Genomic DNA, 25875 nt, shown 5'->3' with positions numbered 1-25875 from the left:
GTCTCAAGTGAAACCTCCTGGTTAATACCTCATTGTTCAGTCCATTTACAGAAATCTTATTTCTTCTGCTATAATACCGGATTGTTGCTATTATACTGCTCAGAATTAATAATGTCTATCAGGCATGGGCTATAATAACATAACATCTCCTCCTGAATTTATCCTCGTTGCCTTCTCCGATCTCCCACATCTTGAGAGCTTTCTTATCTTTGCATTTATTCTTATGTATCTCCTCACTATTTTTGGCAACCTCCTTATTATCATCCTCATCCAGTTTGAGCAGAACCTCCATAAACCTATGTATTTCCTTCTGAGTAATCTGTCTGTAGTTGACATCACTTACACTTCCGTTACTGTACCTAAAACATTAGCCAATTATTTCACCGGGGACAAGTCCATATCTTTTCCAGGCTGCTTTATTCAACTTTATTTTTTTGTGTCTTTCGCTAGCACTGAATTTCTTCTTCTCACAGCCATGGCTTATGATCGGTATGTAGCTATTTGTAACCCTTTACGCTATCCCATGGTCATGAGCAGATCTGTATGTTTTTTACTGTCAGGAGCTTCTTGGATTGTAGGTTTTATCGATTCGATATTTTCATTGTTTGTGTCATTGTTTGACTTCTGCAAGTCTAACGCTATCAATCACTTTTCCTGCGATCTCCGAGCCTTACTGACGCTTTCCTGCAGCAACACCGACAACATCGAAAGAGTTATATTTGCAGAATGCTTATTAATTGGCATGAGCTCTTTTATGTTAACATTAATCTCTTATGTGTATATTCTTAATACTATACTGAAGATTAAGTCTACAGAAGGAAGGAAGAAGGCTTTCTCTACATGCACTTCCCACATTACAGCCGTTACTTTGTTCTATGGCACTATGATTTCCATCTATGTCCGCCCAGCATCGGTGTCCTCTCTGGAATATGATAAATATTTCTCTGTACTGTATATAGCTCTTATCCCCACGCTGAACCCTTTCATTTACAGTCTGCAGAACAAAGAAGTGAAAAGGGCATTTTGGAAACTTTGTAATAAAGTTCATCATGGGTCTAAGATGTTTATTATGCACTGAGTCCTGGAAGGTGTATTTTATAGGGGTTGAATGAGATTGGAAAAACAAGGCTGTTCTTAAAAGGGTGACACCTGAAGGGACCCACATACTATATCTGCCTAATTTTTATGACTTCGCATTGTGTAGGTCTGATAATTCCCTATTTTTGCAAAAAAGTCATATGAAAGATAAAGCTTTGCGGAAACATTTTATTTTAATTGCATTTTAATTCCTTGACATCTAGTTTATGGGGACATTGTAAAAATTTGTAACTCTGTAGCCTCTCTGTAGTCATCCATCTGCAAAGCAAAACAATAGTAATAAATAATAACGTAATAAAAAATAATACAATAATTAACAGTAATAAATAATATATTGACATAAATAGTTCTCATTACCAAATTCACTTTTAGTAATTGGGATAAATCTGATTATATTCCATGCTTTGAATTTATTTTTAAATTATTTTCCAGGATATTAATACTGATGTCCTTAGGATAGATCAGTGGGAGTCTCTCATCTTACACAGCTAATATCACCGAGGGAGACAGATATATTTTTAAGTACTTCAATTGTGCAAAAGTAGAAAAATATTAAACCCTATATAAAAACCCTGTAAACCAAAAACCCTAAAAAGAGGAAAATTGTTGTTTTTCAACTATCTAACCCCATAACAATGTAGTATCCTTTCTTAAAACATTATATGTACTCCAAAATTGTGAAATTAAAAATAAATCTTGCAAAAATTGAAAACCTAAAAATAAATTTTGCTCTTAGAACACAATGAGTCAGTCATGAAGAAATAAAAACAAAAAAATTGGTTGCTTTCTCAAGGCGCAAAATAGATGCTCTTTAAGGGGATAAATACAATATTTGTAATTTTAAATATATGGTGCTATTTTTTCCCCCTTTTTTATTATACTTTTAACATTCCCATATCCCCTGGATGCACTGTTATAAGAATTAAAAAAAAAAAAAAAAAAAAAAAAACGTCAACTTGAGGATGGTTAAGAAATATAACTTACTCCGTTCTTTACTTCCCATGGGAGTGTTGTGGTTCCTTGCCTTGACCATGTTTTTGGGGGGTAATATTTGCTGGGTGGATAACTTTTGAAGAGTGACTTGCTGCACTTTGATGTGTATGAGGAGTGTGACTTTGATGTGGAGCTCCTGTAGGATGACTGACCGAACCTTTCATATGTCGTTTGGGTCTAAGTTTAGTAACATGAGAAAGATGTTGATCTGCGTGAAGAGTGTGGTCTTGATGTGGAGCTCCTGTGGGATGAATGCTCGAGTCTTTCATATGTCGTTTGGGTCTCAGTTTGGTAACATGAAAAAGATGTTGATCTGCATGAAGTGTGTGGTCTTGATGTGGCGCTCCTGTGGGATGAATGCTCAAGTCTTTCATATGTCGTTTGGGTCTCAGTTTGGTAACATGAGAAAGATGTTGATCTGCGTGAAGTGTGTGGTCTTGATGTGGAGCTCCTGTGGGATGAATGCTCGAGTCTTTCATATGTCGTTTGGGTCTCAGTTTGGTAACATGAGAAAGATGTTGATCTGCATGAAGTGTGTGGTCTTGATGTGGCGCTCCTGTGGGATGAATGCTCGAGTCTTTCATATGTCGTTTGGGTCTCAGTTTGGTAACATGAGAAAGATGTTGATCTGCGTGAAGAGTGTGGTCTTGATGTGGAGCTCCTCTGGGATGACTGCCAGAATCTTTCAGATGCCGCTTGGATCGAGATTTAATATCCTAAAAAAGATAGCAGAGACTTTAGTAGCTTTAGGATCTATAGCAATCACTATTAACCTTAGTTATCGATTGTATCTGTCCAGTTTTACCCTGTAATGTACTCACAGCAGGTGGTTTGCCAGGGGTTGAAAAACCTCCAGCAGGTCTAGGGCCATTGGTAGATGGAAGATTGCTCATCTTAGGTGGTTCTGGCCGTAATATTTCTGGAACTTTCTGAGTAGCTAGTTGACTGCCTGGAGTAGGTGGTCTGGAAGGGATACCTTTTGGGGGTAGTCCTGATGGATGGACTTTGCCATTGGATGGCGGATGTGATGTTTTTGGAACAAGTGGAACACCTAGGTGTTACAAAATACTATTTAAAAAGGTGTAAAAATAAATCCCAAAACACACATACAATTTAAAGTTAAATCTGAAGATATATCTGCAAATTATAAAACAACATTATCAAGCAAACACATCTACACAACTTCTTTTTTTTTAAAAAAAAAAAACTGACTAAGGTTGAGGCTGCATTTTGCAGAAAAGCTTTTTCTGTAGATTTTTCTGCTTTTATTTTTAGCCAAAGCCAGGAATGGCATAAGGGAGAAAAATAAGAACTTCCGATATGTTTCCCTCTAATGCCACCTGTAAGCTGATGGCTGGTAAAGTACTGGAGGGGTGTACATCTCACCCAGACTGCTCAGGTGAGTGAGTTGAGAAAAATCCAGAAAAGTTTTTTTTCAGCCGACAACTTTGTCTGCTGAGCATTTTTTAAGTGCCGTGCACTGGGCTGGAATTTTAGGGAATGGCAGGTAGGTTGGTCGTGAGACTTGTCATTCCCATCCCCTCCAGTCCACACCTTGTGGATGCTCAGGGGGCAACCCAGCTGTCTCGGGTTTGGCCTTGTTAGCAAGGTATTGTATAAGAAGTCTGCTGGGAGAACAGACTTTGTCAGAGCTTGGCTGGAAAGCCACCAAGGAGGTTGTTACTACCTAACAGGTTCCTGACTATTTGAACTGGTTTCTATTGTAGGTGAGGCAACCAACTTTAGTTAGTTAGAACCCAGATGGGCAGATGTTTATTTTGTACTTTACTTTGTTGCTGCATGGACCACTGTTTGTTGGACTGAATAAATCTCAACATTTCGACTGTTACCTTGGAGTCGATGTCTATGCCAACCACCCAGCACCCCCAGATACTGACACACCTTTGACTGAAAAGCCACAGCAAAATCTGCGACTAAAAAGACAGTTTTTTCACGTGTGGCCTAAGGAAGAGCTGGCCATTATGCAAACCATGATCAAAAATACATTTTAGAATGCTAAATTCTAGGGGGTAATTTCTTTTTAATATATTTCTTATTCTCTTTTTAAAAAATTTCCATTTCCATTTTGCAGGGAACAAGACACTTTCTTATGAGTCAGAGCTGGAACTGATGTAATTTTTTTTAACTATTAGACACAACTGTTTTGGTAGAAACTGTAAAGCAACTGGCTATTGTGTCTAAGGATAAGTTTAAACTATCATAATTAATATTATATATTTTAATAATTTAATATTATCCATTGCAGAATGAGAGCAATAGACAATAAACGACTAGATGCAACGCCCTCCATTGGATATCAATCTGCATTCACCAAATGTAAATAAAAACCAACCTTTTTACCGTTATGTATTTTAAGACACTAAAAACCTTGTGCATGTAGTTAAGAGCAAAGTGACATTATTATTCTTGGAAGTCTCTTCAGTATATACACTCACCGGCCACTTTATTAGGTACACCTGTCCAACTGCTCGTTAAGACTTAATTTCTAATCAGCCAATCACATGGCGGCAACTCAGTGCATTTAGGCATGTAGACATGGTCAAGACAATCTCCTGCAGTTCAAACCGAGCATCAGTATGGGGAAGAAAGGTGATTTGAGTGCCTTTGAACGTGGCATGGTTGTTGGTGCCAGAACGGCTGGTCTGAGTATTTCAGAAACTGCTGATCTACTGGGATTTTCACGCACAACCATCTCTAGGGTTTACAGAGAATGGTCCGAAAAAGAAAAAACATCCAGTGAGCGGCAGTTCTGTGGGCGGAAATGCGTTGTTGATGCCAGAGGTCAGAGGAGAATGGCCAGACTGGTTCGAGCTGATAGAAAGGCAACAGTGGCTCAAATAGCCACCCGTTACAACCAAGGTAGCCAGAAGAGCATCTCTGAACGCACAGTACGTCGAACTTTGAGGCAGATGGGCTACAGCAGCAGAAGACCACACCGGGTGCCACTCCTTTCAGCTAAGAACAGGAAACTGAGGCTACAATTTGCACAAGCTCATCGAAATTGGACAATTGAAGATTGAAAAACGTTGCCTGGTCTGATGAGTCTCGATTTCTGCTGCGACATTCGGATGGTAGGGTCAGAATTTGGCGTCAACAACATGAAAGCGTGGATCCATCCTGCCTTGTATCAACGGTTCAGGCTGGTGGTGGTGGTGTCATGGTGTGGGGAATATTTTCTTGGCACTCTTTGGGCCCCTTGGTACCAATTGAGCATCGTTGTAACGCCAAAGCCTACCTGAGTATTGTTGCTGACCATGTCCATCCCTTTATGACCACAATGTACCCAACATCTGATGGCTACTTTCAGCAGGATAATGCAATGCCATGTCATAAAGCTGGAATCATCTCAGACTGGTTTCTTGAACATGACAATGAGTTCACTGTACTCCAATGGCCTCCACAGTCACCAGATCTCAATCCAATAAAGCATCTTTGGGATGTGGTGGAACGGGAGATTCGCATCATGGATGTGCAGCCGACAAATCTGCGGCAACTGTGTGATGCCATCATGTCAATATGGACCAAAATCTCTGAGGAATGCTTCCAGCACCTTGTTGAATCTATGCCACGAAGAATTGAGGCAGTTCTGAAGGCAAAAGGGGGTCCAACCCGTTACTAGCATGGTGTACCTAATAAAGTGGCCGGTGAGTGTATAGTATAATAGTTGGAGGTCCAGGGGAGGTGTAAAAAATACAAAAATTTGTACTCCTCTTCTGTTACCTCTTTTAGGCTATTTGTGACATCCAGCACTCCTCCTCCTCCTTGGTGACATCTCTTGAGAAGTCATGTCCCCTGGGTCACTGCTGAGGCCTGATTGGGCCTCAGCGTGACCTGGGTGCATGATGTCACTGGAGAATGCCATACACTGCAAGGGGGCCCAAAAGAAGTAATGTAAATTGAGTATAAATTGGGCCTCCATCCACCTATTATACTCTAGAGCAGAGGTTCCCAAACTTTTTTTCTCGTAGACCACTTTCAAATTTGACTGGTTTCGGTGGACCCCCTGCTATTACATTTCTACCATATTCCCAAACTTGTCAAAAAATGTGAAGATTAGATCCAGTGTAGACCTCCGTCCAGTATCCCGTGGATCCTTGGGGGTCCAATTAGACCACTTAGGGAATCACTGCTCCAGAGTCTGAAGAGACTCCAGAGTATAAGGCAGTGGCCAATTTAGTTCACCTGGGACAAATCTCCATCTGTACTATTTCACAAAAAAAAAACAATTTAGAGTATTCAGGTCAAATCCGTCTCAGTATGAGTTGGCTCGCCCATGTCTAATTATTACTGGACCATGGGAAGAATATGCAAATCTGTCTTCCATGATGTAATTAGGAAGTCAGCTGCTGCTGCCTCAGTGTTGCGAACCAATAGAGGGCGCTCACTGGAATGTGCAAGCCTGTCTTCCCTGATGTAGTTAGGAAGACAGAACTCCAGTTAAATAACCCAATAAAGGCTGCTCCCTTTTGCATCATGCTCGACCTTCCAAGAGGCCTTTGTTTTGCAATGACGCTGGGATTATTACTAGAGATGAGCGAGCAGTGTTCTATCGAACACATGTTCGATCGGATATCAGGGTGTTCGCCATGTTCGAATCGAATCGAACACCGCGTGGTAAAGTGCGCCAAAATTCGATTCCCCTCCCACCTGGGACAGGAACTACGACACCGGGGGCATTGAAAAAAATTGGAAAAAGTCATTGGCTGCCGAAATCAGGTGACCTCCATTTTAGACGAATAGTGGATTTCAAATCTGGGTCATATGAGAATGTGAACTTTGTGACTATGAGACAGGGATAGCTGTACAGGCAGGGATAGCTAGGGATAACCTTTATTTAGGGGGGAATGTTATTAAAAATAACTTTTTGGGGCTCTATTGGGTGTGTAATTGTGATTTTTGTGAGATAAACTTTTTCCCATAGGGATGCATTGGCCAGCGCTGATTGGCCGAATTCCGTACTCTGGCCAATCAGTGCTGGCCAATGCATTCTATTGGCGTGATGAAGCAGTGCTGAATGTGTGTGCTTAGCACACACATTCAGTCTACTTCATCGGGCTAATAGAATGCATTGGCCAATCAGCGCTGGCCAATGCATTCTATTAGCTTGATGAAGCAGAGTGTGCACAAGGGTTCAAGCGCACCCTCGGCTCTGATGTAGCAGAGCCGAGGGTGCACTTGAACCCTTGTGCACCCTCAGCTCTGCTACATCAGAGCCGAGGGTGCGCTTGAACCCTTGTGCAGCCTCGGCTCTGCTACATCAGAGCCGAGGGTGCGCTTGAACCCTTGTGCACCCTCGGCTCTGCTACATCAGAGCCGAGGGTGCGCTTGAACCCTTGTGCACACTCTGCTTCATCAAGCTAATAGAATGCATTGGCCAGCGCTGATTGGCCAATGCATTCTATTAGCCCGATGAAGTAGAGCTGAATGTGTGTGCTAAGCACACACATTCAGCACTGCTTCATCCCGCCAATACAATGCATTAGCCAGTGCTGATTGGCCAGAGTACGGAATTCGGCCAATCAGCGCTGGCTCTGCTGGAGGAGGCGGAGTCTAAGGTCGGACCTGAATGGAGACTGGTGTGGAGCGATCTTAGACTCCGCCTCCTCCAGCAGAGCCAGCGCTGATTGGTCGAGTTCCGCACTCTGGCCAATCAGCACTGGCCAATGCATTTCTATGGGGAAAAGTTAGCTTGCGAAAATCGCAAACTGACAGGGATTTCCGTGAAATAAAGTGACTTTTATGCCCCCAGACATGCTTCCCCTGCTGTCCCAGTGTCATTCCAGGGTGTTGGTATCATTTCCTGGGGTGTCATAGTGGACTTGGTGACCCTCCAGACACGAATTTGGGTTTCCCCCTTAACGAGTTTATGTTCCCCATAGACTATAATGGGGTTCGAAACCCATTCGAACACTCGAACAGTGAGCGGCTGTTCGAATCGAATTTCGAACCTCGAACATTTTAGTGTTCGCTCATCTCTAATTATTACCAGGTATAGTCTCTCAATCGAGGACGGCCGTTTCGATGTACTTGCATCTCATCAGCTCAATGTAGAGAGGACTATAACCTGGTAGAGGTGAGAGGCTTAGACAGGGTTAAGGGGATACTGTCACTCCCTAAGTAGTGACAATATCCCCTTAATTATTACTGTAAATTATAAAAAAAAAAAAAAAAAAAACTTGCAAGTCTTTTTTTTTATATTTCATAACCACTGGCTAACACGGTACAAAAACAAACTTTTTCCTTATACTGTAAATTATGTATGACAAAAACATCAATATCTGAGCAATTGGTACATGCAGGTTTGGAAGATGACTAGTCATGGATGGTGTTCAACTTAATATTTCTGGAACTCTTTGGGTTGTCAGATAACTGCCTGGATCATGTGGTTTGGAAGAAATCTGAGGGAGTTACTCTGTTAGGGCCCGTTCCCATGCTCATTCTGACACGTAAACGCTTCAAAACAGAATCCCATTGACTTCAATGGGTTCTGTTTAACGCGTGTAACACATTGAAATCAATGGGTTAAAACGCCTCCCATTGATTTCAATGAGTAGTAAGACGGCACCCATTGAAGTCAATGGAATTCTATTGTGAAGCGCTCACTCTGACACGTGTTTATGTGTCAGCGTGAGCGCCGCGTTACTCCGTGGGAACGGGTCCTTACTACAATTTTGAAAAGAAAATCAAATCCCATTTACAAATATATGTTAAAAATTTGGAATTTGGATCTGAATATTGTTTTTCCATAATGGAAAGCAGTTCCCTGCTTTGCACTGCTTTGCTTTGGGTCTCTTTTACTTTTAGAAAATATGTCCTGGTTTGACTTTAATCCCAGACAATGTCTCCAGGTTTCATAGAAAACCAGCCATTGGCCTGTGGTAGGCTTCCTTCTAAAAGATGGCGCTAGAGTAGGTTTACCTTTTTCCATTAAGGAAAACTTGAATATTCCTTTCCTAGAATCCATAGTAGAACATCTAGGTCTATTACACTCTACACAATGTAGGGGGCCTTAGCAAAAATATGATATCCCATAACATTGCTAGATCTGAGGCCAGCTTTAGGGTTCTTGCAATTGGTCATATAACTTTTTCTGTTTTGTGTGAGGAAATAATAGGCTCCTTGGTGGAACTTGAGGTCTTTATTGTACCTCTGCATGACCCTGATTTCTTGCAGATCTCTTTACTGTCAGATATGTGCAGAATAAATTTGAGGCTTGTTCCATCAGATTCCATATGTTTGTAAGTATTCTCCTATAAAAGCGTTAGTTTTAGGAAAGAACATATCTGTACATAAGGCATCTGACGATGCTTGTGTGACAGCAGACAGAGGCTGGGTGGGTAGGGAGTGCAGGGCAAACCCTGAGCGCATAGCTCTCCTGTGGGTATGAACCTTTAGTAATTCAATTTTATGATAAACCCATCAATATTCTTTATCAATATTTGCATCAGTAATACTGTATCAGAAGAGAATATATTCATACATATGAAAAGATTCTTACCTGGTTTAGAGGTTGGCCCAGCAAAGGCTTGAACCACTAGGGCTAGGACGATGAAGTACTTCATGTTTCCTGAAAGCTTCTATGTGTCCTTCCAAAGAGAAGGAACAATGATGTCTAGGATGACACCAGAACCTCACTCTATATTTAAAGCCCTTCTTCTGCTCCTCCTCTTAGATATGGGGCTTTCTGATTTGTAGTCATTTGTGAGTAGGTGGGAGAGGAGAGGGTGAGTCTGTAGAATCATTTTAATGAATAGAACAAATGCACTAGGAAAAGAGTCATGTGAGTGTATATATGAGATTGTCCAGGAGATGTAACAGCATCACATTGTTCACATTCAATGCTGCATTTACGTAACAAGGTATTAAGTTGTAAATTGATGGAAACCAGGATTTCTTGCTTCTTCTATTGTAATAATATCCATAACCTCACCCTACGCGCGATCATTCTATAAAAAGGTCTTCAGTGTATTGTTTGAAAAAAAAAAACTTTTCACTTCCCAAATGCAGTTGAATATATCTCCCATCATCCTCTTATCATCACTCTCTTAAGATTTAAGAAGCTCTTAAGCACCGTAGATCCCAGCTTAACTCTACCACTGTTTCATTGCTTTATTGTCACTTATGGTTTCTCATACGATATAAGAAACCACAGTTTAAGGCTGTTTTCACACTACCGAGTCTTCGACATGAAAAATGGTCCATGTCAATGCTGAATCTCTTGGCCTGTATATTATGCTTGAAGAGAGGGACTCCAAGCATTATAGTATGTATGATGGTGGGGGTCGCTGACGCTTCACTTCATACTGTCCTGTGGTAAGCTGGCCAACTTATAGAGTCCCATGGTTTTCAATACAACTATTACACTAACGACACTCAAATTTATCTCTCTGGCCTAGACATCACCAGTCTACCGTCCACAGTTTTAAAGTGTGTACCAACCATAGCCACCTTTTTGCATCTCAAACTCAATATGGAATTCATCGTCTTCCCCCCTACCTCATGCAGTCCTTTTACTCTATCTGTCTATCGATTGATCTATCTATCTATCTAAATTAATGGCACCACACTTACCTCAGTCCCACAAGCCTGTTACCTTCAGGTAAAATTTGACTCTGTCTTGTTTTCAAACCTTATATTCAATACCTCCTGCAGCCTCTAACCCAAAAACATTAATTGAATCCACTCTTTCCTCATCTCTGAAACTACAAAAATGCTGTTCCATGCTCTCCTGCCATCATCTCCTGCTTAGACTACTGCAACACCCTTCTCTATGGTCTCTCAGAAAATTGTCTTGCATTTACTCAGTCCATCGTCAACTCTGCAATCCTTTGTCAATTATATTGCCTAGTGAATAGAGCTTAAAAAACTAACACTGTGGCCCCACACGTAACCTACGTTACATTACGGTTCAGGCTGGCCCTGACAATCACAACCTCTAAAAGGACCACCACTTCAGGGAAGCTTACACTCTTCAATAACCCCACTGCAACCAGCCCACCATCTGAATCGCTTGTAACCTCACCTACTATCTCTATCCACATTCTCATTTAGATTGTGTGCTCTTAAGGATAGTAGTGTCCACTGTACCAGTAGGTCACTAATTTAACTTTCTACTGACTATTAGATTGGTAAATGCTTAATGACTAGAGATAGACAAATTGGGTCACAACAAATATTCCAAATTGTTTGGGTTTTATATGAAATTAAACAAATGGGCATTCATTTCGGGCTAACTAAAATGTCCCCCACATTATACTCTGAGGTCTCAGGGGAGGTGGCAGAAATAAAACAACATCTATACTCACCTTCTCTTACCTCTCTTGGGCCTCCTCGTGGTCTCTGGTACCGTTCTGTGTATGTTATTGGCCTGGCTCAGTGCTAAGGTCTGTAATTGGGCCTCAGCAGTGACCTGGGCTCATCATGACTTCATGATGTTCAGTGTGCTCCTAAGACCACTGGTGGCCCAATCACAAGCCTCAGGCCCTCAGGCTGATGACGTCATAGAAGAGTCCCAGATGTCACAAGGAAAGTGCCAGATGTCATGAGGAGGACCAAGAGAGGTAACGGAAGTTGAGTATAATTTTTTTTTTTTTTTTTTTTATAATTACTCCCCTGAGCCTCCACCTACCTGAAGAGACCCCATAGTAAGTTCTCTCATATATACTAATGACCTTCATGAATAAATATTACTGTTGGATTCTGAGATATTGGAAATTATGGAGCACAGACTCATCTGTGTATGCCCCTGTGTCATGCTGTTCTTAGATCCTCTCAACCTTTACATCTGACCATTGTGTCATTGTTTGTAGGTGCCTGGTGATCTTCTCAGGTCTTAAAATAAGAACTTGACAGTGTTTGCGTATATTAATGACTTGATTTTCTTACAATGGGAAATGACTATCCAGAAGATTATGTTTCATTCCATAAATAGGCTATATTTAGTAAGCATTATTCCTATTAACTATTATTAGGCTTTTCCTTACCATTGTCTTGGTGTCTAATTACATGGTTTTACACATCTCACTGTTTGAGGTTACACCCGTGTAGGTACACTTCTCAGGATTAGGATTACAGCATGTGTAGTTTCATCATCTACTGTGTGCACTGAAAGGTTATTCTGATGAACTTCCATATGGAAGAAGGAAATAGTTGAACTACTATAGGTCAATTACTGTAACTAATGCACCTACAACAGATATTACCAAAAATCTATTTTTGTCTCCATTAATGTCTGTAAAGGTAATTTTTATTAGGCCACTGACAATAATTTTCTTCATGACTGGCGGACATCCCAAAATTTCTTCCGGACCTGAAATTTTTTGGAACATTTCACAAAGAAAACCACATGAAAAAAAAAAAAACTCTCCTGTCCCCAGAGTACCTGTTTGGTCGCAGACCGTGCTTCATTCCTCCTGCATCCCACGTGATTGGTATGGCCAATTAGGAGGTCGCTGAAGAGAAATTTGTTATTTCATTAACATACAGTCCTATGAAAAAGTTTGGGCACCCCTATTAATCTTAATCATTTTTAGTTCTAAATATTTTGGTGTTTGCAACAGCCATTTCAGTTTGATATATCTAATAACTGATGGACACAGTAATATTTCAGGATTGAAATGAGATTTATTGTACTAACAGAAAATGCGCAATATGCATTAAACCAAAATTTGACCGGTGCAAAAGTATGGGCACCTCAACAGAAAAGTGACATTAATATTTAGTAGATCCTCCTTTTGCAAAGATAACATCCTCTAGTCGGTTCCTGTAGCTTTTAATCAGTTCCTGGATCCTGGATAAAGGTATTTTGGACAAACAATTCAAGTTCAGTTAAGTTAGATGGTCGCCGAGCATGGACAGCCCGCTTCAAATCATCCCACAGATGTTCAATGATATTCAGGTCTGGGGACTGGGATGGCCATTCCAGAACATTGTAATTGTTCCTCTGCATGAATGCCTGAGGATTTGGAGCGGTGTTTTGGATCATTGTCTTGCTGAAATATCCATCCCCGGCGTAACTTCAACTTCGTCACTGATTCTTGAACATTATTCTCAAGAATCTGCTGATACTGAGTGGAATCCATGCGACCCTCAACTTTAACAAGATTCCCGGTGCCGGCATTGGCCACACAGCCCCAAAGCATGATGGAACCTCCACCAAATTTTACAGTGGGTAGCAAGTGTTTTTCTTGGAATGCTGTTTCTTTTTGGACGCCATGCATAACGCCTTTTTTTATAACCAAACAACTCAATCTTTGTTTCCAAAATGAAGCTGCCTTGTCCAAATGTGCTTTTTCATACCTCAGGCAACTCTATTTGTGGCGTACGTGCAGAAACGGCTTCTTTCTCATCACTCTCCCATACAGCTTCTATTTGTGCAAAGTGCGCTGTGTTGCTGACTGATGCACAGTGACACCATCTGCAGCAAGATGATGCTGCAGCTCTTTGGAGGTGGTCTGTGGATTGTCCTTGACTGTTCTCACCATTCTTCTTCTCTGTCTTTCTGATATTTTTCTTGGCCTGCCACTTCTGGGCTTAACAAGAACTGTCCCTGTGGTCTTCCATTTCCTTACTATGTTCCTCACAGTGGAAACTGACAGGTTAAATCTCTGAGACAACGTTTTGTATCCTTCCCCTGAACAACTATGTTGAACAATCTTTGTTTTCAGATCATTTGAGAGCGGGCTGTCCATGTTCGGCGACCATCTAACTTAACTGAACTTGAATTGTTTTGTAGAAAGAAATGGTCCAAAATACCTTCATCCAGGATCCAGGAACTGATTAAAAGCTACAGGAAGCGACTAGAGGCTGTTATCTTTGCAAAAGGAGGATGTACTAAATATTAATGTCACTTTTCTGTTGAGGTGCCCATATTTTTGCACCGGTCAAATTTTGGTTTAATGCATATTGCGCATTTTCTGTTAGTACAATAAACCTCATTTCAATCCTGAAATATTACTGTGTCCATCAGTTATTAGATATATCAAACTGAAATGGCTGTTGCAAACACCAAAATATTTAGAACTAAAAATGATTAAGATTAATAGGGGTGCCCAAACTTTTTCATAGGACTGTATATCTAGCCCCTCTCCAGTGGACTGGGAGTGTGATGGAGGCTGCTGCACCTACAGTTTAATTGATAACCTGACCCCACTGCTTCTGTTTTTGTTGACTGTCATGAATATTTTTATTATCATTATTGTTATTATTATATTAATAGTTAATATTCCCTAATCCAAATCATTCTTATGACTAGATTATATAAAATATATGTAATATATTGTCTGCCTATTCAATATAGAATAAAATATAAAGTTATCACTCTCATCCACAAGGCTCTCCATAATGCCGCACCTCCCTACATTTGCTCCCTCATCTCTGTCTACCGCCCAACCCGTGCTCTCCGCTCACTCAATGACCTAACACTTACATCCTCTATTATCAGAACCTCCCACGCTCGTATACAAGACTTCTCCCGAGCTGCACCACTTCTCTGGAATGCTCTACCCCGGACAATCAGATTAACTCCCAATTTCTACAGTTTCAAACGCAAACTAAAGACGCATCTTTTCAGACAAGCCTATCACAATGTCTAACGTAAACCCTTAACCCTCCTCTGTCCCTGCTCCCACATTACCCCACATGATATGATGTCATCTCAGGATAACTTTATAGGTCCAAGCTCCATCCACATGTTACAGGACACGACTGGTGACGGCTCATAAAGTCTTATGTTTGTGTAATGACAGTCACCTCTGTTACAAAAGTGTCTGACCTCTATATAAGTAATACCGCCCCTGCTACCTCTTGTGTCACCCCCTCTACCTCATAGATTGTAAGCTCTTTTGAGCAGGGCCCTCAGTCCCATTGTGTGAAATGATTTTCTTTGTAATGTATCTGTCTGTATTTGAACCCTACAAATTGTACAGCGCTGCGGAATATGTTGGCGCTATATAAATAAAATGTATTATTATATATAACATATACTGTATATATAATATAACAAAAGAGAATTGTGTGTCTTGACACTGATCTGTAGTACGGGGACATGCTGTATTACTTGGTTATAGCTCATATGGCAGAACTGGATACTCAACTACCTCACAAACACACCACAGGATGTGAGAGCCAGGGACCGTATGTCGGGCACTGTGATCTGTAGTACAGGGGCACCACAAGGTACAGTTCTTGCCCCATTTCTCTTCACACTGTACACTACAGACTTTAGGTGCAACTCATCTAGCTGTTACCTGCAAAAATCCTCTGAAGACTCCGCAATAGTAGGCCTTATCACTGATGGGGTGATAGGGAGTACAGAGACTTAAACCGGGATTTTGTAGAATGATGTCAACGGAACCACCTCAAGTATAATGCTGGGAAGACCAAGGAGATGGTGGTGGACTTTAGTAGACAGAGAAGTGCTCCGGTCCCGGTGGAGATGTAAGGGTCATGCATTGAGGTAGTCAAGACCTATAAGTACCTGGGTGTACTCCTCAATAATAAACTGGACTGGGTTGATCACCTGGAGGCGCTGCCCAGAAAGGGTCACAGCAGACTCTACCTGCTCAGGAGGCTGAGGGCCTTTGGAGTCCAGGGGCATTTCTTTGGACCTTCAACTCTCTGTAGTTGCTTCAGCCATTTTTTTTGGTGTGGCAGTATATCAACCAGGGACAGAAAAAGACTTGACAGGCTGATCAGAAGGGCCAGCTCTGTCCTGGGGAGCCCCCTGGACCCAGTACAGGTGGTGGGTGACATATATATATATATATATATATATATATATATATATATATATATATTGTAAGCCGATGGCTGGTCAGGTAATGGAGGGGGTGTACATCTCGCCCAGACTACTCAGGTGGGTGTGATGAGAAAACTCCAGGAACGTTTGTTATCAGCAGACGACTTTCGTCTGCTGAGCATTTTGGTAAATGCTAAGCACTGGGCTGGATTTTTAGGAATGACAGGTAGGTTGGTAGTGGGACCTGTCATTCCACCCCCCTCTAGTCCACACTTTGGGGATGTTCCAGCAGCGACTCAGCTGCAGAGAGTCTCCTCGTCAAGGAGGCTTAAGAAGTTGCTCCAGAAGCAGACTGGGGGCAGAGCTTGGTTAGAGAGCAAACAGAGAGGTCATATTTTTGGAGCTGTGTCCTGAATGATTCTACTGGCTTTTAGATTTCTGATATTCTAGGTGAGTTAAACTATGCTTACGTTTAGTTAGAGCCGAGCCGGGCAGGTATTTATTTTTGTATTGCTTCCTTTGTTGCTGCACTACTATATATATATATATATATATATATATATATATATATATATATATATATATATATATATATATATATATATATATATATATATATATATATAACCTTGTCTACATGCCCTATTAGACAAGTGTCATAAAAGCAGAATCCTTCTAGACTGTCTTTGATGTACCAGAATGGAGAGCCCACCTATTAGAGATCTTTCTCTTTCAGGATTCGGAAACTGTCCTTAATATTCCCCATTAACAGCCACATGTAGTCTTATATTTCCTCAGTGGCAGTGTCAACTTTGTACGTCTATCTTATGAAAAACTTCAGCGAAACATTTTCTTTGAATCATATTTTATTTCATCGCCATGTTTATTTTACTTTTTTGAGCAAATTCTGAACATTTTCCATCCCATCGTCCTTAGTGTCATCCTTCTGCAAAACAAAATATATATTGTATTGTTGATGTTGCTAGATATGGCTGCTGATTTAATACAAATAATAAATTGGTTAAAAAAAATTATATGCAACAAATTCACTTTCACAAATATTTACAAACATGGGAATGAATCTGGTTATATTTCTTGAACTTATTTTAAAGGGAATTTCCAGGATATTGAAATTTGTTGACCTATACCTATCATCGTCAGATCAGTGGGGGCCCGATAACTTGTACATAAAAATGCATTAAGTTGTGACAGGTCCTCAATGCACTACTATGAGAATTTTTTGAGTGGCAGTTATATAACTATAAGAAATCTAACTTACCATAGTCTTTACTTCCCATGAAAGGGTTGTGGCTTCTGGCCTTCACCATGTTCTTTATGGGCACCACCAGCTGGGTGGGTTACTTTTGGAAGTTGGCTTGCATGACTTTGATGTGCATGATTGTGGGTTTGATGCGGAGCCCCTGTAGGATGGCTCTGAGAACCTTTTAGATGTCGTTTGTATCTAAGTTTAGTAACCTGTAGTAAGATGTTAGTAGAGACTTTAGTAGATATAGTATCTAAAACAATCAATATTAACCTTATTTTTAGGCTGTACCTGTCCAGGGATGCCCTGTGATGTACCAACAGAAGGTGGTTTTCCAAATGTTGAAGGACTTCCGGAAGGCTTAGGGCCATTGGTAAATGGAGGATTGCTAGCTTTAGGTGGTGCCGGATGTGATACTTCTGTAACTTTGTGAGTCATTGGCTGACTGCCTGGACTAGGTGGTTTGGAAGTAATGTCACGTGGAGGTAGTACAGTAGATGGTAGATGGACATGATCAATGGGTGGTGGATGTGATGTCTTAAGAGCAAGTGGACCACCTGAGTATTACAAGTAATAAGTAACAAATTTAAAAAATAAAACTAAAAACCCACAAATTATAACAAACATGATAAAACAATATAAAGGAATCACTTTTAGGCTGAAGCCCCATGTTGCAGAAATGCAGCGGTTTTTGTTCCAGATTTTCTTGTGGTTTTTTGAGCCAGAATAAGGAGTGGATTGAGCAGAAGAGAGAAATATAAGAACTTTTCAAAGAGTTACCATTCCTTTTGTAGCCATTCTTGGCTTTGGCTCAAAAAACTGCAACAAAATCTGCAACAAAAAAAGAGCTACATTTCCGCAATGTGGGGCCTTAGCCTTAGGGTGGGACACCACTTGTCGTAAAAGTCAGTGTTTGGCCTTGGCAGAAACATCGCTGCAAAATCTGCAGAGTTTTACAGTCCCTGCAAAGTGGATGGAATTCCAGCTAATCTCATCTACGCCTTGCAGAAAAATACCTGTAGTGGAAATACTATGCTTTCCAAAAATATAGAATTTTTGGAAATCGCAGCATGTCAATCATATCTACAGAAACACTGGCGCTTTATCATATAGGTATGATTGAAACATTGAAGACATTCTGTGAAAAGCTCTGTGGGAAAAACCGAGAGGTGTTTCCACTGCTGTTTTTCCCACAGTGTTTTGGCTGTAGCCCACTACGTGGAGCCATAGTCTTAGAAAACTTTTTAAACCATGACAAGTTTTGAGCTTTGATGCAGAATTTGAGCAAAATTTCACCTTTTGGAATGATAAGGCTAAGGCCCTACCTATCAGGCTGCAGTAAAAAAAAAAACTCTGTGGGGAAAAACCACTGCAGAAATGCATCACAGTTTTTCCACTGTGCTTTTCACAGAAAGTCCACAGAGGTTTGTTCTACGGAATTTCTGCTTCCATTATAACTATAGGGAAACCCTCGGCATTTACACTTTTCCCTTCTGTTCAATCTGCTCCTGACCGCAAAACAAAATCTGCAACAAAAACAGCTGAGTTTTCCCGCAATGTGGGACCTAAAACAGGCAAAACTGGTGGATGGGGGTAATTATTGTATGTTTTGAGTAGCGTCCATTGTATATAAGATTATATCAATGCCCGAGCACCTGACACCTCTCTAAAACACATTGTATCATGTAGGTACTTGTGGATTACCAGTCTTGGGTGGCGCTGCACTTGATACTTCTGGAACTTTTCTGGGAGTTGTTGAATGACTTTCTGGTTTGGAAGTGGTACTATGTAGTGTTTGTCCCGCTACAAAAATTTTGAGAACAGAAATCAATCTGTCAAAATAACAGCAAAATATTGTAAAACAAACACATTCACAAAACTTTTTTGTAACCCTTTCATAAGGTGCCCTAGGCCCCCATCTACAGAGTAAAATTTTGAAATAAATATCAAAAGTGAATTTTTGTTTTTAATTCTTATTCTGATGATAATATTGATCCTTAGCAGTTTAGAAGATTACCAGTCTTGGGTGGTGCCGAACTTGGTACTGTTGGAACTTGTTTGGTAGTTGGACGATTTTCTGGTGGTTTGGAAGATATATAAGGTGGTTGTCCTGTAAAAAATTTAAATAATGAGACACCAGCTATAAATACCTGTTGAAAATTTGTAACAAAAAGTTCCAAAAGATACATAGAAAGCTACTATCAGCCATCTTATCAGTTTAGAAGATTACCAGTCTTAGGTGGTGCCAAACTTGGTACTTGTGGAACTTGTTTGCTAGTTGGACGACTTTCTGTTGGTATGGAAGTTATATAAGGGGGTTGTCCTGATTTTTTTTTTTTTTTTATTATTATTATTTATTAAAAAAAAAAAACAAGTTCTTTATCCTGTGACTTAATTAGAATTGGTGGAGAAAGGGGTGATACCTGTTGAATATTTGTAACAATAATTCGCAAAAGCTACTATCAACCATCTAAGAATTGCAAATCGATGCAGAACAATATCTCTAATAAACCTTCATCTGATCTGCCATAATATTGCAAGGTTTGTGGTCAGGGCTTATGTATATGAGCATATAACTTTTCTGCTTTGTGTGGAGCTATAATAGTCCTCCATGGAGATACCCCTGCCTCTGCATACTCTTCTTCTTGTCAGGGTACTTACTCTACTATATATTTAGGGTAATATCCGTTCTACATGACATAACCTTTGCCTATGTCTAAGCACCTGGCATCTATGCAAAGTATATTTGTGCCACGCTGGATGATAATATTGATACTCAGCAGTTTAGAAGATTACCAGTCTTGGTTGGTGCCAAACTTGGCACTTGTGGAACTTGTTTGGTAGTTGGACGACTTTCTGGTGGTTTGGAAGTTAGATAAGGGGGTTGTGCTGGAAAAAATAAATAGATACCAGCCTCAAATGCCTGTTAAACATTTGCAACAAGAATTTCCAAAAAATTAACAATATTTCTGATAATGCTTAATCTTATCTGATATGAATCCTTAGTAACATGATGTTATGGCAAGCGCACACACATTCATATATGGTACAACATTCTTACCGGGTTTAGTGGTTGGCCCAGCGAAGGCTTGAGCCACAAGTACAAGGAAGATGATGGATTTCATTTCTGCTGACTTAGAAGGTGAACTTCCCAAGGAGAATGAAGAAAAATGTCCAAGATGAGGACAGAATCTCACTCTATATGTCACGTCCTCCTTCGGCTCCTCTATATGTCCTCCTTTGGCCCCTCCTTTTGTAAATAGGGTTTTCTGATTTGTAGGCACAGGTGAGCAGGTGGGAAAGGAGATGAAGTCTGAAAAATCATCTTGATGTAAAGAACAAATGTACTGGGAAAACTAGTCTGATGAGCGTATATATGATAGTGCCCAGAAATGTACAGACGTACCATTATACTATTCACATTCAATGCTGCATTTATGTGGCAATGTATTACATTGCAAATTCATGGAAACTAGGATTTTGTGTTACTCTTTTTGTAAGGTGATCCATAACCTCAGCCTTAGGCCTATAAAATATATATTTACCATATTGCTTGCAGAGAACACATTCACATCCAGCGCTCTGTCCTCATGATGTAATGTATGATGACTGGATCATACGGTAATATTGGATGCATTAAATCAGTAAATTGGGATATTTAACTTCTGACCCGTCCAATTGGTTTTCCTTTTAATATATTTAATTGTAGATTAAATATTATGATTTTATATTTAGTGATTGTAGGGGATCGTTCTCAATTTTAAGAGGACCTTTCATGCTCTTTAAGATAGGGTGTGTTATATACCATGGTAAGCCTGACGGTACGCTGAATTCAATGCACTTTCAACTTTGTCGGTATCTTCCCCCATTACAATGCCATTAGTTTTGTCAGGGATCTGGCTTTACAGGTCAGCATCACCGCATATGGAGCATTTATATATTCTGTAATATGTGTGCGATTTTTGCTGCACTGTGTTTGACCTTTCTGCATTCTATCCTGACATGTAAGCCAGCTTTACACAATTCAATAATATATCATGTGAAGCTATACAGTATAGTAGATATTCTGAGAACTAGGACATAAGAGACTAGTATGCACGTAAGAGACACTGAAGACACGTATTGCTGTTCTTTTATTAAAGCGCTGTATGGAGGTTTGCAGGCTGAACCATTACGTCATTGACTATAGTTCTAACACAACTCGTCTTGCTGGAAAAAACGATGCTTGGAGGATATCTTACAGTGCTATACGTCTTCTGATATTTCTACAAAGCAATGTAGTTCAAACTGAGGATTTTATTTCTGAGACAATTGGCTTGGTTTCCAAGTACAGCACTTGATATGGATTGCATCAGTTTCAGGGATATGGTACACAAGGTTACATCATTTTTATTACTCTGCAAAGCACACATTAAAATGCTGTGTATAAATGTAGTCTTTACTAGTAAGCAAAGAGTCACATACTTAATGGTAAGGACCACCCAAGCTGCAAGCTGAAAAAGTAATGGTGCTATTGGGATGTAGATCTTGAAAGTGAGAACATTTGGTGGGTGAAGTGGGGAGGTGGGTGAAGTCACAGGTACAGGTTAGATGGATCTATAGGGTTGCTTACATTTTTTTAAAAAAGTTGGGAACCCCCTCTAACTTTTTATTTTAATTCTTCCTGGATACTCCTGAATTGACACTTTATGCCATCACATTAATCCTCTTCTATGAAATTTATCTGAAATCTACTTTGACCAAATTCTACAAAAAAGCTTAAAGGAAAAAGCATCCAGCTTCATACTAGCATGGGAAGAAAAATTAATGGGGTTATGCCAAAAAATATTTTTTCTTTTATCCATCAGGTAGAGGATAAATAGATAAAGAGTTGATGGGTGGGGATCCCAAGGGAGTTTCTCCCCATTGTGAATTCAGCCTAACCATAGCCTCTAGTGTTCCCATTAAAGTTAATGGGTACAGTGGCGTAACTAGGAATGGCGGGGCCCCGTGGCGAACTTTTGACATGGGGCCCCCCCGACACCGAAGATCTCGACCGAGTCCCTCCTACGCATTCCTGCGCGCTCTATTATGTCCCATAGTGGCCCCTGCACACAGTATTATGTCCCTTAGTGGCCCCTGCACACAGTATTATACCCAATAGTGGCCCCCTGCACACAGTATTATGTCCCTTAGTGGCCCCTACAGGACTAAATACTGTCACCGCTGACCGCTATACCAGAACAAATTGTGGATAAAAAAAAATCTGGTCCTGTGCATTACAATTTAGTAACTCCATGTGCCTCATATTAATAGCAGTTAACCCCATCATCTCCCTCACATTAACCCCTGTCTGCCTCACCATAAGAGTTACTGATATGTGAGAGACATGGAGGTAATAATAAAGTATCTTCATTACTATTACCCCCAAATGTCTCACATATCAGTAACTCTTATGGTGAGACAAACAGGGGTTAATGTGAGGGAGATGATGGGGTTAACTGCTATTACTATGAGGAACATGGAGTTACTAAAACACAAGTAATCCCCCCAAATGCCTGATAGTAATAAGCCTAGTAACCCCAGTACGTACCTGTGTAGCTTCAGTTTCATTTTCCTGGAGCAGCTTCTTCCTCTTCTCTTCTGTGCAGGACGGCAGGGATAAGCCCCGCCTCCTCCTCTCATTGGTGGGCAGAGGACAGCAGAGAAAGGGAGGGGGGAGAGAGGGGGAACGTCCTGCAGCGCTGACAGGAGCCAGACCTGCAGCTCCTATGTCTCAGCCGTTGCTGCAGCTTCGGGGCCCCCTGTTGGTGGAAAGTATTCCACCACAGGGGGCCCCGATCATTATACTCGGGGGTCCGAAAAGACCTCCGAGCATAATGATAGCAGCGGTAGCAGCTGTCACCGGGCCCCTAATGTCCCGGGCCCTGTGGCAGCTGCTACCGCTGCTATGGTGGTAGTTACGCCACTGAATGGGTACATTGATGCATCCTGTTCTGCATTTGGTGCTCGCGCATAGAAACATACAGTAGAGTTATCCCATTGTGATTACATATTAAAAAAATTAAGGAATTTTTTGAAAAGTAACTTAACTTGGGAAAACACATATTTAGACATGTCCAGCCAAGTGGGCAGGTAAGGAAGGAAGCATCTATAGCCAAAAATGTTTACCTAGTGGGGTCTAAAAAATATAAATATAAGAATAAAAAAATATATTAAAAAAAAATCACCCCCTATCCCTTTAATATATATAAAAAAGGGGCACTATTAGAGTGTGTGTGTGTGTGTGTGTGTGTGTGTGTGCGCGTGTGTGTGTGCGTGTGTATAATGTGTAGGTGAAAAATAATGGTGACAGACACCTAAAATTCCAGAGGAGCAAAGCTTGACCGTTACAGAGTCTCACAAAGGCACGGAGATTGGCAGTTAATATCAACAAGCAACATAACTGTTTATTTTAACTCTTAAGTACTATCATGGTGTCTGTTATAATGATATGTGTATGATAGACACCATGATAGTACTTAAAGGTTAAAAGGGAACATAGCATAATGGGTGCTGTAATAACAGTCTCAATCTCCATCTTAAATATTTACATACAGCACACTAACTATAATACAATTGATTATAGACCCCTCTCTAATGCAAGGGTGCCTGTAGCCTATGTAGCAGGGCTTACTTAAAGGGGTTCTTGCCTTAACTTATTCAGCACACACTGGATGATGGACCGGAGAATATGGGACACTATTACTTTGAAAGGGCCTGAAAAGGAGACACTATTACTGTGTGATGTATAAAGGGACACAATTACAGTGTGAGGACTGAAGTGTAGACTATTGTGTGAGCACAAACAAAGTGTGAGACACTAGTACAATCTTCGCTACTAGTACTGTTAGGCTAGAAGAAGTCATCATGGTGGCCTGGGAGAGGTAGAGAAGAAAAGGCAAGAACTATCTACTCAGATCATAGAAAAAGTTACTTTTTACATTAATGAACTGTGTATAGAACTGATCTTATGGTATATAACTGATCTTATGATGTTTAATTGAATGTGTAAACCCTGTTAAAAAAAAAAAAAAAAGCAGGCCCACTAACAAATCTTTTGCAGTCGGGCCAGTCTTTTGAAACATGTTCCCACTGCTCCAGAGTCCAGCGTTGCTATAAACCTCTCCATCTGATGCTTTCATTGTGCTTGGGTATATATGGCATTCATGTAGTTGCTCAGCCATGTAAACCCATGCCACAATGTTAATGCCAGAGGAGATTTGGGACTCTGCCGCTTTCCCATAATCTGTGTGTTACTGTTAGACTTGGTAATGTCTCTCTAGAGTGTCTAACCTTTCTGGTAAATGAAACTCCAGAATAAACTTTAAGCAGCCTAGAAACAGTTCTTGTAAAAGCTGCTTTGACTTCAGCGTTCCTCAGACTGTACAACAAAGGATTCAGCATAGGAATCACTAACGTATTTAGAAGAGATATTGATTTTGCATTCTGAAGATCATTTTGCGGTAGCATATAGACAAAAAACAAAGACATGTAAAGAGTGATGATGACACTGAGGTGGGAAGAGCAAGTAGAAAAAGCTTTGAATCTTCCTTCGGCCATCTGAATCTTTGAAATGACCAAAATTATAAAGACATAGGATATTAATGTGAGAAAGAAGCTGGGGATTGCTATACAGGCGGCTTCAATACGTAAAAAATATTCTGTTCCTGAGACGTCACCACAAAGCAACTTTAGCAAAGGTTCTAGATCACAAAAGAGATGGTCAACTATGCGTTGGTTACAGAACTGAAAATTAGATATCATACTTAAAGCAGGTATTGGATCGAGAAAGCTTAGAAGGCAAGTCCACGTTGCTAACAAAGTTGTCACCTTCTTGTTCAAGACAAGATGGTAGCGTAGTGGGTTACAGATGGCCACATAGCGGTCATAAGACATTACTGTTAATATAAGAATTTCATTACTTTGAAGAGCAATGAACGTATACATCTGCGACAAACAATATTCGTAAGATATTACTCTGATGTCCAGGAAAGTTAAGAGGAACTTGGGGAAGATAAATGATGTGAAGCAAATGTCTATCAGGGACAAGTTACATAAGAAGAAATACATAGGGTTATGTAGGTGAGTATCAGCATAAATGATAAGAATAAGGATTGTGTTCTCCGCAAGGCAGAGAAAGTATAAAGCCAGAAATATGAAGAATAGTAGAATCTGAAGTTGTGGATATTCGTAGAATCCCAATAAGATAAAGCCATCCTCTACTGAGCTGTTAAATGCTCTCATCTGGTCCCAGCAACTTGTCGTGATCGATATCCTTTTATAACATGTAGAGTCAAATTGAATATACTGGGAGATGTAGTTCTTTTAAACTTAGAGTAGCTCCGTATATGAATTAGGGACAATGTCATATAAGCATTACCAATGTTATAATCCGTATTATCTGTGATATACAGTATCTACTTCCTGCAATAGTAAATGTTACTCTTAAAATAATAGGACTATTACAGACATTGACACTTAAACTTGAACACAGTGGCTTAGGTTTACTATTGTAGTTATTGTAATATGGCTGGGATTTCTTAAAAAAGGGTGTTGAGACTTAAGCGCGCCAAGATGCTCCAAAAATATGCCACAATTGTATAGTGAAATTCTGGCTCAAAGTAAGCCAGCTAAAGGTGGTGCAAATTTACACTACACAATGCCAGAGCACAGACTCCTAACATTACTGAATTTACCCATAGCGGGACTAATAAAGGATTATGTTATCTATCATGTTAGG

At 40.3% G+C, this 25875-nt stretch overlaps 2 protein-coding genes across 6 annotated transcripts; one reads left to right on the top strand and one right to left on the bottom strand.

Annotated features, from left to right (window-relative positions):
- Positions 1 to 124: 124 nt before the first annotated feature.
- LOC142219133 (olfactory receptor 5B21-like) lies at positions 125 to 1078 on the top strand. Its single transcript, XM_075288099.1, has one exon. The coding sequence runs from the start codon at positions 125 to 127 to the stop codon at positions 1076 to 1078; it is 954 nt and encodes a 317-aa protein (XP_075144200.1).
- A 15647-nt stretch (positions 1079 to 16725) lies between these two features.
- Positions 16726 to 20265, bottom strand: LOC142182816 (uncharacterized). Of its 5 annotated transcripts, XM_075257573.1 has the most exons (8): positions 20176 to 20265; positions 19911 to 20003; positions 19345 to 19437; positions 19132 to 19224; positions 18819 to 18917; positions 17406 to 17671; positions 17130 to 17326; positions 16726 to 16796 (listed from the first exon to the last, which is right to left on the bottom strand). In XM_075257573.1, exons 1-7 carry the CDS (start codon positions 20237 to 20239, stop codon positions 17138 to 17140), a joined length of 897 nt encoding a protein of 298 aa, XP_075113674.1. In that variant the 5' UTR covers positions 20240 to 20265; the 3' UTR covers positions 16726 to 16796; positions 17130 to 17137. The 5 variants fall into 5 exon arrangements, with proteins under 5 accessions (XP_075113674.1, XP_075113677.1, XP_075113676.1 ...); XM_075257576.1 differs by lacking the exon at positions 18819 to 18917; XM_075257575.1 differs by lacking the exon at positions 19132 to 19224.
- Between the last annotated feature and the right edge of the window lie 5610 nt (positions 20266 to 25875).

The sequence above is a fragment of the Leptodactylus fuscus genome, chromosome 10, assembly GCF_031893055.1.
Source record: "Leptodactylus fuscus isolate aLepFus1 chromosome 10, aLepFus1.hap2, whole genome shotgun sequence".
Classification (NCBI taxonomy): domain Eukaryota; kingdom Metazoa; phylum Chordata; class Amphibia; order Anura; family Leptodactylidae; genus Leptodactylus; species Leptodactylus fuscus.
Note: the sequence above shows the minus strand (reverse complement) of the source record. Positions and strands in the feature narration are given on the sequence as shown.